Consider the following 15,281-nt stretch of genomic DNA (forward strand, 5'->3'; position numbering starts at 1 on the left):
TTCATTTTACGTATGCTCTTCTGATATTGGATAGTGTTTTTTATCTGAATGTTTTCCCCTACTAACTCAAATACCTCAGAGAAATCAAAGTCTATGACATATCATAGAATCATAGAACTGGAAGGGACTTCGAGAGGACATCAAGTCCAGTCCCCTGCACTCATGGCAGGACCAGCACCATCTAGAACATCCCTGACAGGTGTTTGTCTAACCTGCTCTTAAAAATCTCCAATGATGGAGATTCCACAACCTCCCTAGGCAATTTATTCCAGTGCCTAACCACCCAGACAGTTAGGACGTTTTTCCTAATGTCCAACCTAAACCACCCTTGCTGCAATTTAAGTCCATTGCTTATATGTGGTTTCCTTGTCCAACAAAATGTTTACTCTCATTAAAGGATGAAATTGGATTTATTTGGCAAGACCTTTTTTCTGTAAATCCTGACTGACTGACAATTTTATTTCTAGAGGATTTTTTGAACTAATCCTATATCAGCTTTTCCATTGTTTTCTAGCCTTTATTTTTTTAATAATTTACCATTAACACAGAATGGTCTTGTATTCGCGGTTTTTGGGAGGAGGGTTAGCTCTGCTGCGGCCTGTTTGTGTACTTCTGTTTCCAAGTGAGATGTGTGGTTGATCGGCTAGCTCATAGCTCTGGTGTTCATAACTCTGAGGTTCGACTGTAGATGCTGTTTAACACCCTCCTTCATTGTTAACACTGGAAAGTGTTTCATCACGTCAGGTGATATGAATACCTCACACTGCTTCTTTTCAAATGCAGAACAAACCTATCTCTTGAACATATCTACCTTTTCTGCAACATTAACAAGTTTGCTTTCTCCCTTTAGGAATTGATCTGTAATTTTTCTAGGATTTCTTTGGTTCTTAATAGACTCAATAACCTACTTTTTGTGATTCATAGTCCTTCCAAGCAAGGATTTTTTCCTTTAACATAATCACTTATCAATTTTCATAACTTCTGTTTGTATTTTTTGCTATTTTTCCTTTCCCCCATTTGTTCATTATTGCTTTATTTTCCTCCTAATTGTTAAATTCACTTTGTCACAAGAACTCCCAATCTTGATTCCCATTATTCTGTCTAAAATTTTCCTTCCAATCAGTTTTGCTGATAATTTGCCTCAGCTTTGGAGAATTAGTGTTTTTGAAGCATTAAGTCTCCATAGTTATTACTGGCTAGGAACTGTTCTCCGTTTGTGCATTTGAATGTAATCAGTTCCATTCTATAATTTGTTCTCCACTATCATACACACCTTCTTTGTCTCTTCTCTAAACTCAACAGTCCCAGACTTTTCAATCAGTACACATATTGCAACCTCCACCATTCTCATAGCCTGTCCCAGAAATCACCTTTGTATCTGCTAAACCCTTCATAGACACTGGGTGATCAAAACTGAGCACATGTCCAGAGCAGGGTATTCTCCAAAACATTCATTAGGCATCCAGACATTGCCTTTGTTTTTGCCATGCAGCAGCAGTTTCCATGGAGCTGCTATCAATGATTCATAGCTCTTTTCCCTGAGGTGTGTTCGAGTTGGGATGTTTCCTCCAGCACATGTCTTGGCAAAGCTTTGTTGTTGTTTTTCCCCACTCTCAGATTTTGAGCAACCAGGTGAATGGGGAATGCCCCACAGCATGGACTCTCTAGCCTGGGTTTCAATTCATTAAGGAATGAAGATGGATAACAAGTATCCACACTTGTATTTCCTACTGGTCCCTATTAAGGTGTCCCATCCTTTCCCCCCCTTAAATCCCCCATGATGTGTATAAATGATTGCTGCATGGAGCACCATAAAATATGGAATTGGCATTAGTAGGGTCAGCTGTTAATAATTCATTTATCTGAATAATTAAAATGTCATTTTTCTATGTGTGACCAGCAACTAATCTACTTCAACCATAAGAACTGCCTTTTGTAGTGCATGTAGTGTCTCATGTTAACATTGTCTCTCCATCCAGGCATTCATACTTCAACCATCATGCTAGACTCTGGCCAGATAAGGACATCAGGGGAACGTACGGTATATGCAGGAGACAGCATTCTTCCTCAGAGTTGGATACCTTCTCAGTACTGCATGTCAGATTCCAACACAACTGACTACACCAACCCCTCCACGTTCATCCTGCTGGGCATTCCTGGCCTGGAGATGGTCCATGTCTGGATCTCCATCCCCTTCTGTACCATGTACATCATAGCCATCTTGGGGAACTTCATCATCCTGTTCATCGTGAAGAGGGAGCCAAACCTCCATGGGCCCATGTACTATTTCCTCTGTATGCTGGCTGTCAGCGACCTGGTCCTGTCCACATCAATTCTACCCAAAATGCTGGCAATCTTTTGGTTCAATTCCAGGGAGATCGATTTCAGTGCCTGCCTCACCCAGATGTACTTCATTCGCTGCTTCTCAGTGATGGAGTCTGGGATCCTCGTGGCCATGGCTTTTGATCGCTACGTGGCTATCTGCAATCCCCTGAGACATTCCACCATCCTGACAAACCCCATTGTGGCCAAGATAGGTCTGGCTGTGGTATTGCGTGGTGGCACACTTATACTTCCTCATCCCTTCCTGGCGAGGCAGTGGCCATATTGCAGAACCAACATCATCCCCCATTCTTACTGTGAGCACATAGCCGTGGTGAAACTGGCCTGTGCCGACATCCGTGTCAGTAGTTACTACAGCCTCTCTGTGGCATTCTTGGTGACTGGTCTGGATGTGTTTTTTATCACTGTGTCCTATATCCAGATCCTCAGGGCCATCTTCCGCCTCCCCACAAAGGATGCCCGAGTCAAGACTTTTGTGACCTGTGGCTCCCACATCTTTGTCATCTTAGCCTCTTACATGCCAGCTCTCTTCTCCTTCCTCACAAACCGTTTTGGCCACAACGTGGCCCTGCATTTTCACATTCTCATTGCCAACGTGTACCTTATGGTGCCCCCTGTGGTACACCCCATCATCTACGGTGTGAGGACCAAAGAAATCCGGGACAGGCTGCTCCGGCTATTTACTCACAAAGGGACCTAAATTTTCCTCCTGGTGCTCTAGATTTCAAAGCAAGCTCTGTGCAGAGCTGGCTGATGACATAGTTCTAGGACTTCTTTTCTGAATCACTTCCTGGACAGTCAAAGACACATTAAATCCTTTCCTGACATCACTGTGCTGTGTCAATGTTACAAACTGGAGAGTCGGTCAATGTACCATTCACTGGGTTGCCACTTTTCTAATTGCTGGTAACTGGACCCAATAAATTCCACTTTGCCCCACCTTTTCTGCCAAGGCTCCGCCCCTGCTTTGCCTCTTCCCCCAAGGACTTGCTCCTCTCTCAGACTCGTCTCCTTCCCTCCCCCGCACAGGATCATTTCCACCTCTGTCCCCTTGCCAACAGTATAAGGGAGCCATTTCAGATTTTGGTTGTGGGATGCAACTTTCACCGTGATTCCAGGGGTTACTTAGGCTCTTGAAAACTCTAGTTTTGGGCAGATAACTTAGCAATGAGCTGACAGGAGCACTGCATCTAATTCCTATACAAAAGAAAGAAAAATAAATATTAAACCCAGCTCTCATACGAACATGTTCTGACATCTTATGCAAAGTTACATAAGGGACAATGGTTAGATTGAAAAATTTAATGTATGTTCTAATTTTGTTACTAACTCTGCAGAGAAAGAGACTCCATCAGGACTCCCCGTTTATATCTCAGCTCTGGGAGGGAAGTGGGATGTAGTGGATTTAATGGACAAGTCTTTTAAAATTGAATTATCCAAAGTGTGCAATGAGCTGGGAACAAACTGGGGCATGGTGCTTCCATGGGTTCTGATGAGAATCCAGAGCTTCCCCCAAATCACTTGGCAGGAATTAGTCCTTATGAAGTGGCCTTTGGAAAACCCATGCCCCGCTGGGAAAATCCACTGTACTCCCCAGATTGAGACACTGTGAAAACACTGGCAACAACAATCTGAATAAACAGTCTCAAATACTGGGTGGGTACAGTCCAAGAAGATGTAAATGAGGAATTTTTCAAACAACTAACAAGAAAACCCAAAGCACAGGACTTGGTGGTAATGGGGGATTTCAACTACCCAGACATCTGTTGGGGAAATAACTCTGCAGAACACAGATTATCCAATAAGTTATTGAAATGTATTGGAGACAATTTTTTGTTCCAGAAGGTGGAGAAAGCTTCTAGGGCAGAGGCTGTTCTAGACTTGATTTTGACAAACAAGGAGGAACTGGTTAAGAATTTGAAAGTGGAAAGCAGCTTGGGGGAAAGTGGTCATGAAATGATAGTGTTCATGATTCTAAGGAATGCTAGGAGGGAAAACAGCAAAATAAAGACAATGGATTTAAAGAAGGCAGACTTTAGCAAACTCAGGGAGTTGGTAGACAAGATCTCATTGGGAACAAGTCTAAGGGGAAAAACAATAGAAGACAGCTGGCAGTTTTTCAGAGAAACATTATTAAAGGCAGAAGAGCAAACTATCCCATTGCATAAGAAAGACAGGAAATATGGCAAGAGACCACACTGGCTTAAGGTGTGCTGTGTAGCCACTCTTTATTGCTGGGAGAGAGCTCTCCTGGTGACAAAACCAAACCACCCTGAATGAAGCGTGGCTGCCAGTGATAAGGTGCTGTCTACAGTGGTGCTTTTTATCACTCAGGGGGTGACACTGGCAGTGTAGAGATAGCCTAACACTACTTTGTCAATAGAATGTCCAAATCTACATCCTGCACCTTACCACAAAGTATATGGTAAAATATGTGGGATGGATGACTGTGCCACTAAAACTAAATTTTGCTAGTATAATCATGCTGATACAATGCCTGCAACAATACAAAAATTGGTTCAATTCAAAAATTGAAGTGCAATTGCATTTGTGAAATGGTTTTCAAAATCCCCTACTTACAAAAATAAAAAGTCTTATGAAAATCATATTAAAAGGCTCAGGTCTTAGCATGTGCACCTAAAATTCAGCAAATATCAAAAAATCTGAATCTAGAGATAAACAGCATCATTAATGGACTAGGTAAGACATTCAGAATGGGAAAAAGCATTAGCAGCCTATTGCTAAATCAACATGCCAGTACCATTGACAGCATACATTCAATTGCTCAAGGATTCGACCACCTAAATTCTACTATCCTACTAACAGCATGAAAAAAATGTTTCACTGACAATTGGCTGTATGGCCTATGGTAATAAAGTAATTAAAATCATCAAATGAAGCTTATTACAATTAAAAATACAAGATTGGCCACAAATACTGGACCGCACAGCCATTTTAAAACAAATACAGGACCAAAAAGTCCAGTGTTTTTACAATCTGCTACATTTAATAAGGTTTCAAGTTTAAATCATGATAACAATAAAAACCGTCATAGCATTATGGCCATCCCAAGGTAAATGCAAAATGCAGTCAAATTGTTCTATGCCAACAGTATGGGAACTTTGGTAAATAATACCTATGTACAGCACTGTCCCACTGTGCACCTAGTAACTAAAACTGGCATAGAAAATTATCAGGCTTGTGGTTCAAAACATAACAGATGGTGGCTGTGTAAATGCTACGCTACACTTAATACCAATAACACAAAAAGAGGCTGGGCCCAATTGATACAAAAATAATTAATCAATGAGCTGGTACAAATACAAGATGGGGTGTGTTCTCTGGGCTATTCCAATGTTTCTATACACGGAAACATTTGTTCTGAAATCAATTCAGAATTTTATGTGCAAGTCACTAGCACCGTCCCAGTCGAAACCTACGCCCTTTGGCCAACAAGTAGTGTCAGCACTGCCACTGAAATTATTACTCTTCCTGGTAGCCTACAAGATGTAGTGATTAAATTGTTTCCCCCGGTGGAGTGATTACAATTCAACATACATGACTCAATGTCAAGAACCAAGGAAACCTTAATACCCATAGCTTATCTTATCCAACAACAAAGAGAAGAAGTAGAAAGAAAGAGAGGGGGAAACACCTTGGTGGGCAATTCCAGAGGATATCACTCTACACCCAATAGTCAGAACACTTGTTGTAACACCGATGGGAATACGAGTCATAACTGTAATTGCACTGATGGGAATGTGTTGCTACAGGCAACCTCAAACCGAAAAAAGCCAAATTACAATGCTGGGTTCAGAAAGGAATTGAACTAGCTATCAACACTGCCACAGTAATGAATAATCATTATAAGGTATAATCAAATGCTTATTAAGGTTTTAAAAAACAAATGCTTGTACTTATGCAGTTTGTAAGGGCTGTTGGACATCTGTATACTTGGATACTCTGTGCGGTCTGTTGAACCAAATGTGTCCTATAAGAAATGTTTAAGATACAAATATATATTATTATATACACATTTACATCTATGTATGCATACCAACTATCGACATTACTCATATAGTATTATGTATCACAAGTTATATAGGGAATATTTCTGGTATTTAACTATTCAAAAAAAAAAAACCAACCATGTAATCCCTCATATATATTAGTATATATACCTATACTATTATATAAAGTATAAGCACAGTCCACTTATAATCCTGAACAAAGCCCATTTCATCGACCACCAACTAAGTATTAAGGCCTCTTCATGTCACCCACAGGTTATCAGAGCAAAACTCTACACCCTCCTTCTCAGTCATGGTCCCGGGACTAACATTTCCAGGTCCACTGTGAGAAACTAAAAACAATTGAAAAATAAAATCTGTCCATCAGTTGTACGAGGAAATGTGCATACTGAGGGACAAATGGGGCATGGATGCGTGGACGGGAAAGTAAGGTAGCCTTATAACAGTGTTTAGCCCACTGGGACATCTTCAGTCCATGCATTATGGTTTTCTGGGATGACGGGTGAACATCCTCCCGCTAAAAAGACAAAAAGTGGGGGAATGTAGTAGGAAGAGAACCTAAGACATAAGCCTGGGCAAAAGAAGTAGTCAAAGCTTTACTGATATAAAGCCAAGACAAACTGTGAGCAAGAGGCAGGACCTGCTCACAGAATCTAGCAAGTACAGGGCTGATACCTCAGAAATACACATTCCTAGAAAGTGCTAGGCACAGAGTACACACCCAAACACATTCCAATATCAAGTAGTATCAGAATATCCCAATACTAGGATGGTTATAAAAAGCTAACAGGAACACACTGACCCCTCCTAAAAGATAAGGTCAGGATGACAGTGCATGATAAAGATGTTTTGATCAAACCAGCTAACTACCCACTTCAGAGGGCAGTAACTAACTATGTCAGAGGGGCTGTATGTAACTTGTTTGTATCGGGTACTAAGATGTATCTCAGAGGGAGTGGAAAGTCCTGCCATTCACTGAGCTGGTCCATTGTCATGGAATACCTGTACTGGTGGTCTGGTAGAATCTCCGAGATACTAGTGCCAAGCTTCATCGACAATAAACCTGGCCTGGTGCCTTCGTCCCTTGGTGTATCTTGTGGTCATTGGGCCGTTCGCTCGAGGTTTGCTGTGCTGGCTGTCTGTGCAGAGCTGGGGCAGCACACTGCTGTGGCTCTGCTCCCAGCATTGACCTGCTTCCTGGGATGCTTCTCTGAGCCCTCTGGCTCTGGCCAATGCAGCTCTGCTCCCAGCTCAGCCCAGGCCTCTGCTCTCTCCTTAGCTCAGCCCCACTGTGGCCCAGGCAGCCCCAGCACACATGGAGGACGGGACCCCCGACCTCCTGACTCCTTCATTTTCCTGCCTGCCCTGTCTATCAGGCTTACCGGGAGCATTGACCTCTCGCCATTTCCCCTGTAGCCTGTCAGTCTCAGGGCCTGGTTTCCCATTGACCCTTCCTCTTCCTTTTGGTACTGGGAGCCGGCCAAACAAAAATCCTCACTATGTTTCTGTGAGGGGCCAACAGTCCCACTACATTCCCCCCTGCTACTCTGCCACAGACAGAATGTTCCCACTAGCTCATCTGGGCCCCATATTAACAGCATTTACCAGCATCATATTATATAAAAACATTAACAATTAATAAAAGAACATTTCATATATTTAACCTCCCATGTCCACTTTATACCATACATGACAATAGTCATTAAAACATGACATAGTACCAATCAATCTTAGAATCATCTCTAAGTTTCCCAGGCTGTACACCCCTAGCAGTTCTCTGTCACCTTCTTAAGACTGGTGACTCATTACCCATATGTTTTATTGCCCTGTCCCCGGGTAACACCAGGTCAATTTGAGTGATCTGTCCATTTTCATCAGAGTTTGGGTTTGCCACACTGGTTTCAGTCTCCTCAGGACATGCTGCTCTATGCCTCCATGAGCCCTGGTCAGACTAAAAGTCCAACAGTTTATCTTGTCCCTATGGACTCAGATGTAGACTCTACAAGCACTCGAGATCCACTGGTATTTCCTGGTACCCCTCAGCGTTCATCAGGGGACATGATAAAAGTTTACACATATCTAAAAGGTTGTTACAAGGAGGAAGATAAAAGGTTGTTACAAGGAGGAGGGAGAAAAATTGTTCTCCTTAATCTCAGAGGATATCACAAGAAGCAGTGGGCTTAAATTGCAGCAAGGGAGGTTTAGGTTGGACATTAGGAAAAAACTTCCTAACTGTCAGGGGGGTTAGGCATGGGAATAAATTGCCTAGGGAGGTTTTGGAATTTCTATCACTGGAAATTTTTAAGAGTAGGTTGGACAAACCCCTGTCAGGGATGATCTAGTTAATACTTAGTCCTGCCATGAGTGCAGGGGACTGGACTAGATGACCTCTCGAGGACCCTTCCAGTTCTATGATTCTATGTTTAGTTTGGAAAAGAGGAGATTAAGAGGGGATATGATAGCGGTCTTCAAATACATGAAAAGCTGCCATAAAAAAGATAGAAAAAATGTTGTTTTTCCTTGCCACAGAGGGCAGTATGAGAGGCAATGGGTTCAAACTACAGCATAGCAGATTTAGATTAAATCTCAGGAAAAACTTCCAAAATGTAAGCCCAGCAGGGCAATGGTACAGATGCCTCGGGAGGTCGCGCAAGCTCCTTCCCTGGAGGTTTTCACAAGGTGGCTGGATAGCCATCTATCTTGGGTGGTTTAGAAACAACAAATCCTCCATCTTGGCAGGGGGTTAAACTTGCTGACCCTTGAGGTCCCTTCTACCCCTATGGGTCTATAATTCTATGTGCTCCTCAGCACCGTCAGCTTTCCCTCAGCCCCTGGTTTAAAACATCCTCTATCACCTTTTTATTTTGACATGCCATCAGTCTGGTTCCATGTTGGTTAAGGTGGAGCCCATCCTTCCTATATAATCTCCTCCTTTCCAAAAATTTTTCCCAGTTCCTAATAAATCTGAACCACTCCTCCCTCATCGCATCCACACATTGATACCCTGCAGCTCTGTCTCTCTACCTGGCCCTGCACGTGGAACTGGAAGCATTTCAGAGAATGCTGCCGTGGAGGTCCTGGATCTTAATCTCCTGCCTTCCAGACTAAATTTGGCCTCCAGGATCTCTCTCCTGCCTTTCCCTCTGTTACTGGCACCTACATGTACCAAGCTTCTTCCCAACACAATACAACAAGTGTGTCTGGATGTCTTGCAAGATCTGCTACCTTCACACACCCCTGGCAATTCACCACGGGGTGTTCTGGATTATCACAGACCCAACTATCTATATTTCTAATGATTGAATCCCGCACTACAATCACTGCTTGGTAAGGTTTGTCAAAGCTGAAGCTTTTGAGGATGGCATGACAGAGGTCTGGGTCAGCAGTTCATGCCCAGCACCTTGTCACACTATCCTAATTGTGACTTATGAAGAGAGGCTGAAGGAACTGGGATTATTTAGACTGCAGAAGAGAAGAATGAGGGGGGATTTGATAGCTCCTTTCAACTACCTGAAAGGGAATTCCAAAGAGTATGGATCTAGATTGTTCTCAGTGGTAGCAGATGACAGAACAAGGAGTGATGGTCTCAAGTTGCAGTGGGGGAGGTTTAGGTTGGATATTAGGAAACACTATTTCACTAGGAGGGTGGTGAAGCACTGGAATGGGTTACCTAGGGAGGTGGTGGAAGCTCCTTCCTTAGAAGTTTTTAAGGTCAGGCTTGACAAAGCCCTGGCTGGGATGATTTAGTTGGGAATTGGTCCTGCTTTGAGCAGGGGGTTGGACTAGATACCTCCTGAGGTCCCTTCCAACCCTGATATTCTATGATTCTGTGATTGGCAATGATTTATTCTGTGTAGGTCGGGCTGTTAAGGGGTAAGCTAGCACCAAGAAGGAACATTCTGTTGGGACCCCAGAGGGAAAGGATAAAGTCCCAGGAAGTGCTGAAGGAATGAGAGAATGGCTCCTTGATTCTTGTGCAGCAGGGAGAAGCTGCATGCTTCCAGAGGTGTGGGTGGTTGAGATCAGCTCCTGCCCTGAAGGTGAATGTGATATCTCCTCAGAGTTGGAGAAATGTTGGAGGGGGGAATGTCAAGATTTCAGCTTAACAAGGGAAAAATCCTATGCTCAGGAGCAAAGGAAGATGTCTTCTGGAGGGGAGACCAGAGAAGGGTCATGGAATTGTGTAAACCACCAAGGGGGGATGTGAGGGTTCCTTTAACATTGCAGCTGGAGGCAACAGCATCTCAGGAAGTGCTGGGGGTGTAGTGCCTGCAGGTGAGAAAACTTTCCAGAGTTTTAGCTTGGAGCCCTTTACCGCTGAGCAGAGGATAGAGAGCATTGGGGTATGTATGTAGCGGGGCTCAGGGGAAAATTGGGGGAGGAACCGTGTGAGAACAGGACTGTCTCCTCACTGATCACAAGGGGGAGGATGCCCAGGACAGAATGGCTGATTCAGCATCTGTGCATCCAGGCACCCAACCTGTGTCTCAGGCATTGAGAGGAGAGGTGGATCTTTTGAATGAGCATAACCCTGGAGGTTTGGAAGCAGCACCACAGAGGGCTAGTCAACATGCAAAGTCCCCTTACCTCACCTGACCCTGGAATGCCAAGACCCCTATGATGACCTTCAACTGCAATCCCCAGTGAAAGGGACACTGAGGGGAAAGGAAACCCAGTAACTAAACACATGTGAAAGTTCAGGGAGGAGTTGAAAGACACAATGGGTACTGAACAAACCAAACTGTCCAGGCAGAAGGCCTGGTATAATAAAAAATATTTGAAAACACCTACCTGTGATAAAGATTTGGTGTCATTGTTAAATCTCATGATCCAAAGTTTGAAGCAAATGCTAAATCTTATAATGAAGAATTTGGTCCTGATGGTAAATCCTATGAGAAGATGTAACATGCATGATTTGGGGGAAAAGCTTTTGGACATGCTACGAGTAGTAAACAAGAACGTCTATGGGGATCCTGCTTCTCAGCTAACACCTGTAAACAGGCTCAAAGCTTATCACAGCAGGGAAACCATAATAAACCTGGCCTGCTGTGTGGAAGGGGGAACTGAGGCACATCACTGCATTACATTAGTGAATATCTGTATTGAGTTACCACCGGTTGGAAAAGCACAATGGTTAACAATGCTGCAAAGACACAAAGACAGGTTTTCTAGAAACCCAGAAAAGCCCCACAAAACTTTTGAAGAACACATGTGGAAAACTCTGCAGTGCTTACAACTCTTGAGAGTTGTATGTTCAAAACCTAAAGAGGGTCTTGGGCAGGCTGCCTTCGCATTAGTCAGTGACTAACACACCTGCAATAAACTAAGGAGGGAGGTGTGATATTCTGCACCTCAAAGCAACACCCTGGCACCCTCACTTAACGTTGTTGTTATATTCCTGAAAAATGCAACCTTATGTGAAATGATGCTAAGCAAATCCAATTTCCACATAAGAATTTATGTAAATGGTGAGGGGTTAGGTTCTGGGGGGTAAAAAAATCACCGGACAAAAGACATTATATACATATACAGTATACATTTTAAACAATTTTAAACAAACGGTTTAATATTCTACACAGCAATGAGTGATTGTGAAGCCTGGTTGAGATAGTAGAGACAGAGGGTGGGATATTTCCCAGGGAATGCCTTGCTGCTAAATGATGAATCAGCACTTGGCTGAGCCCTTAAGGGTTAACATGTTGCTTTTAATGTAGTGTCACACTTTACAAGGCAGCATGGACTGAGGCAGGAGGGAGGAAACACAATATGATTACTCTAGTTGTGTGTGTGTATCGTTTTTGTACGTAAAGTTATGAATATTGATTATGTACCAGTCTTTCAAATGGGTTTGCTCCTGGGTAACATCCACAAGGTAGTTTACATGCAGTCTAGCCAGCACATTCTGGATGGACCATTCAAGGTAATGACCCATTAAGAAACACGATAGGCCTTAGAAGAAGATTGCCCCCCCTCCCCCCAATGGACTTTCCTGTGAATGTTCTAGCCAGGATATAGGTGATCACCCCAGCTATGAGTTGTTGAAGTATTCAAGGGCATGTGACCAGCTGATGTGACACCGGACTCCATCTTGTTCCTGTACTTTCCCACTAACTGCTCTGGGGGCTTTTGCTTGGAAAAATGAAGTTACCTCCACATGGCAGAAGCTATAACAGGTGGAAGTGACATCATCACTTCGCCTCACTCCCCCCACAACTCGTCACCTGGAAACACCATAGGAACAAGGATTGAACTGGGGCTGTGGTCCCAGGCTGAAGGGGTTTCTAGCCTGTGTATGGAAGACTGGTGGGATGTTTGTACCATCAGTGTAAGACACAGGTTGACTCAAATCCTGTCTAGTGTATAGAACTTAGATTGCAGTTTTGTTTATTTTTTTGTTTATATCCAACTTTCAACTGTTTGCTATCACTTATAATCTCTTAAAGTCTATCTTTCAGTACTTAAGAAATCTGTTTTATATTTTTACACCTAATACAGTGTGTGGTTTGAAATGCAAAACCTGCTCAGGAAATGCAAAACCTGCTTGGTGCATTCTTCTCTCCACACTGAGGGAGGGGTGGACTGGAAAATAAAATTACACTGATCAGCAGGGCATCATGCTACTGTTCTGGGGTCCTGCCTGGGGAGCTATGGGGGAATTTGCTGGAGCCTCTCTGTTGTGGGTTCATGAGTGGCTAGTGAAAGCTTTCATATAACTGCAGCTGGGTGTGTCCCTGTCTGTGTATGGCTGTGTATAAGTGCAAGACCTGGAGATTATTGCAGCTTGTCAAAGCTTCCCAGTGTGAGAGGGGGCCCAGATTGGTATGCCAGAGGGGTCAGCGGTACCTCAGTCCAGGTTACACCCCAGGGAAGTCCGTCACACCTACCACATGAACCGGCCCTACAAGACGGTGAGTCCATTTCCCTTTTGTCATACGCTCAATTATTGATGGAGAGACCATAGTTAAGGCAGGGAAGTCAGGACTCCTTGGTTCTGTCTGTCATTCTCTGTGTGACCTTGGCCAAGGCACTCTCCCCGTGGATCAGTTTACCTGTCTGTAAAATGGGGATATGTTGATTGTGACTTTCATTTGCTAGGTGTTTAAAAGATCCTTCAATGAAAGGTGCTGCACAGTATGATGATAGTTACTGATGAGAATTGCTGATCTCTGATCCCTTAGCAACAGCCCCGTGTGCCTGCAGAAAGTGTTCGTGTCTCCCCTCAGGCATCTTTCTCCAGATCTGTCAGCCTAATATCTTCCCATTCATCCTGGGAATTTACAGGGCATGAAACCCTATGGAGACCTCGGCATTATCCCTAGTTTTCTTAATCAACGATAATTTTTAAATATACACAAATTCACAGAGCAGCCAATTCCTCTCTGACTCAGCACAGAGTCCAGGAGTTCTCATCTCCCTTTGGGAAGGTCCCTTAATTACTGTTTACTCCTAAAGCTGGATAAATAGCATAGAAGGGCAGATATGAAAAGAGACATTGGCTAGAGTGTTTCCCTGTGTCCAACCTGTTTGCATCCAGATGTTGTTTCTCTGCTAGAGTCTGAGCAAACCCCACTGGGACTACACAGAGCTATATTATAAACATTGTACACCCCAGTGTTTGTTCTCGGTGTAGGATGTTGCTGCAGAGGTGGAGTGAGAGATGTGTGGGATACAGCTACCTGAGAGGGAAGACACTTCGGTCTCAGAATTCACAGGTACCCAACTCTTGCTGAGGAGCTCTCCTGCTCAACAAACCCAGTGTAACATGGGTGTGATGGGATAGAGAGTAAGTCTGTGGTCCTTTCTGTTCTGCACAGCCATTAAACATCCCAGGGCCCTTGCCACAAGGGATGAGTTTGCTCCAGTATCGTGGGCCAAAATGTGCCTCTTTCCAGTACCTCCCCGGCTGATGATCTCCAGGCCCAAGGTGGTGCATTTCAGTGGCACAGTGTAACCTTCAGGGTGAAAGGTGTTAGTAGATGGACAATACAAGGCCAAATTCTGAGGCCATGACCTGTAATTTGCTCAGGCCTCACTAAGGCAAAACTCCCATTGGAGTAAGAACTGAGTAAAGACCGCAGGAGCCAGCTGTGTGTTAATGCAGAGACACTGTCACCTCCTCCTCTTGCATTTCAGGGCTCTGGCTGTTAACGGGGGACAGGCGTGAGGGGACAGTCTGTTACCCGACTTTTATCTGTATAAGGCATGGAGGTGTTAACGCTCCTCACTGGAACAATTCTAAGAATGTTTCGACATGGGCAAGGCATCTTTTCTCCTAGCTTCATTTTAGAAGTTGGACGAACTGTTATGCCTCAAACTTTCAAAAAACAATTCATCTGGAAGCAGACACCATGCGTGGGAAATTTCAGTCCAAAAGATTAAAGTTTGGCAAATGTATAAGCAACTGAAAATGTGGTCTCCTAATTGAATATGTCAGACAGCCTTAACTAACGGTGGTGCTACCAGTGATTTTCTATTTACTTCCAGTTCATTGATGAAAATGTTGAATAGCATCAGGTCTGGAAATGATCCCTGGAGAACCCCACTAGAAACAGCCCCATTCACTGACAATGGGCCATTGACAACTGCTTTCTGAGATCTGGCAGTTAGCTAGTTTTTAGTCCACTTAACATGTGCTCTATTGATATTGTATTTTGTTCATTTTTTAATCTGAATATATTTCCCTACTAAATAAAATACCTGAGAAATCTAAGTCTGTTGCATCTGCTCAGTTCCCTTTATCAACCAAACATATACTCTCATTAAAGGATGAAATCAGGTTTATTTCACAAGACCTGTTTTCCATAAACCATGTGGTTGACTGGCATTAATTATATTCCTAAACTTTTTATAACTAATCCCATATCAGCTTTTCCATTGCTTCCTAACCTTGCACATCTGTTTTTTAAA

General features: G+C 43.4%; 1 protein-coding gene across 1 annotated transcript; it reads left to right on the plus strand.

Annotated features, from left to right (window-relative positions):
* The first annotated feature begins 2,095 nt into the window (after window positions 1-2,095).
* On the plus strand, window positions 2,096-3,043 carry LOC117872748 (putative olfactory receptor 52P1). Its single transcript, XM_034761500.1, has one exon. The coding sequence runs from the start codon at window positions 2,096-2,098 to the stop codon at window positions 3,041-3,043; it is 948 nt and encodes a 315-aa protein (XP_034617391.1).
* The last annotated feature ends 12,238 nt before the right edge of the window (window positions 3,044-15,281 follow it).

This window comes from Trachemys scripta, chromosome 1, assembly GCF_013100865.1.
Source record: "Trachemys scripta elegans isolate TJP31775 chromosome 1, CAS_Tse_1.0, whole genome shotgun sequence".
Classification (NCBI taxonomy): Eukaryota; Metazoa; Chordata; order Testudines; family Emydidae; genus Trachemys; species Trachemys scripta.

Coding starts and splice junctions, on each gene's coding strand:
- LOC117872748 (XM_034761500.1), top strand. CDS start 2,096: ATGTCAGATTCCAACACAACTGACTACACCAACCCCTCCACGTTCATC.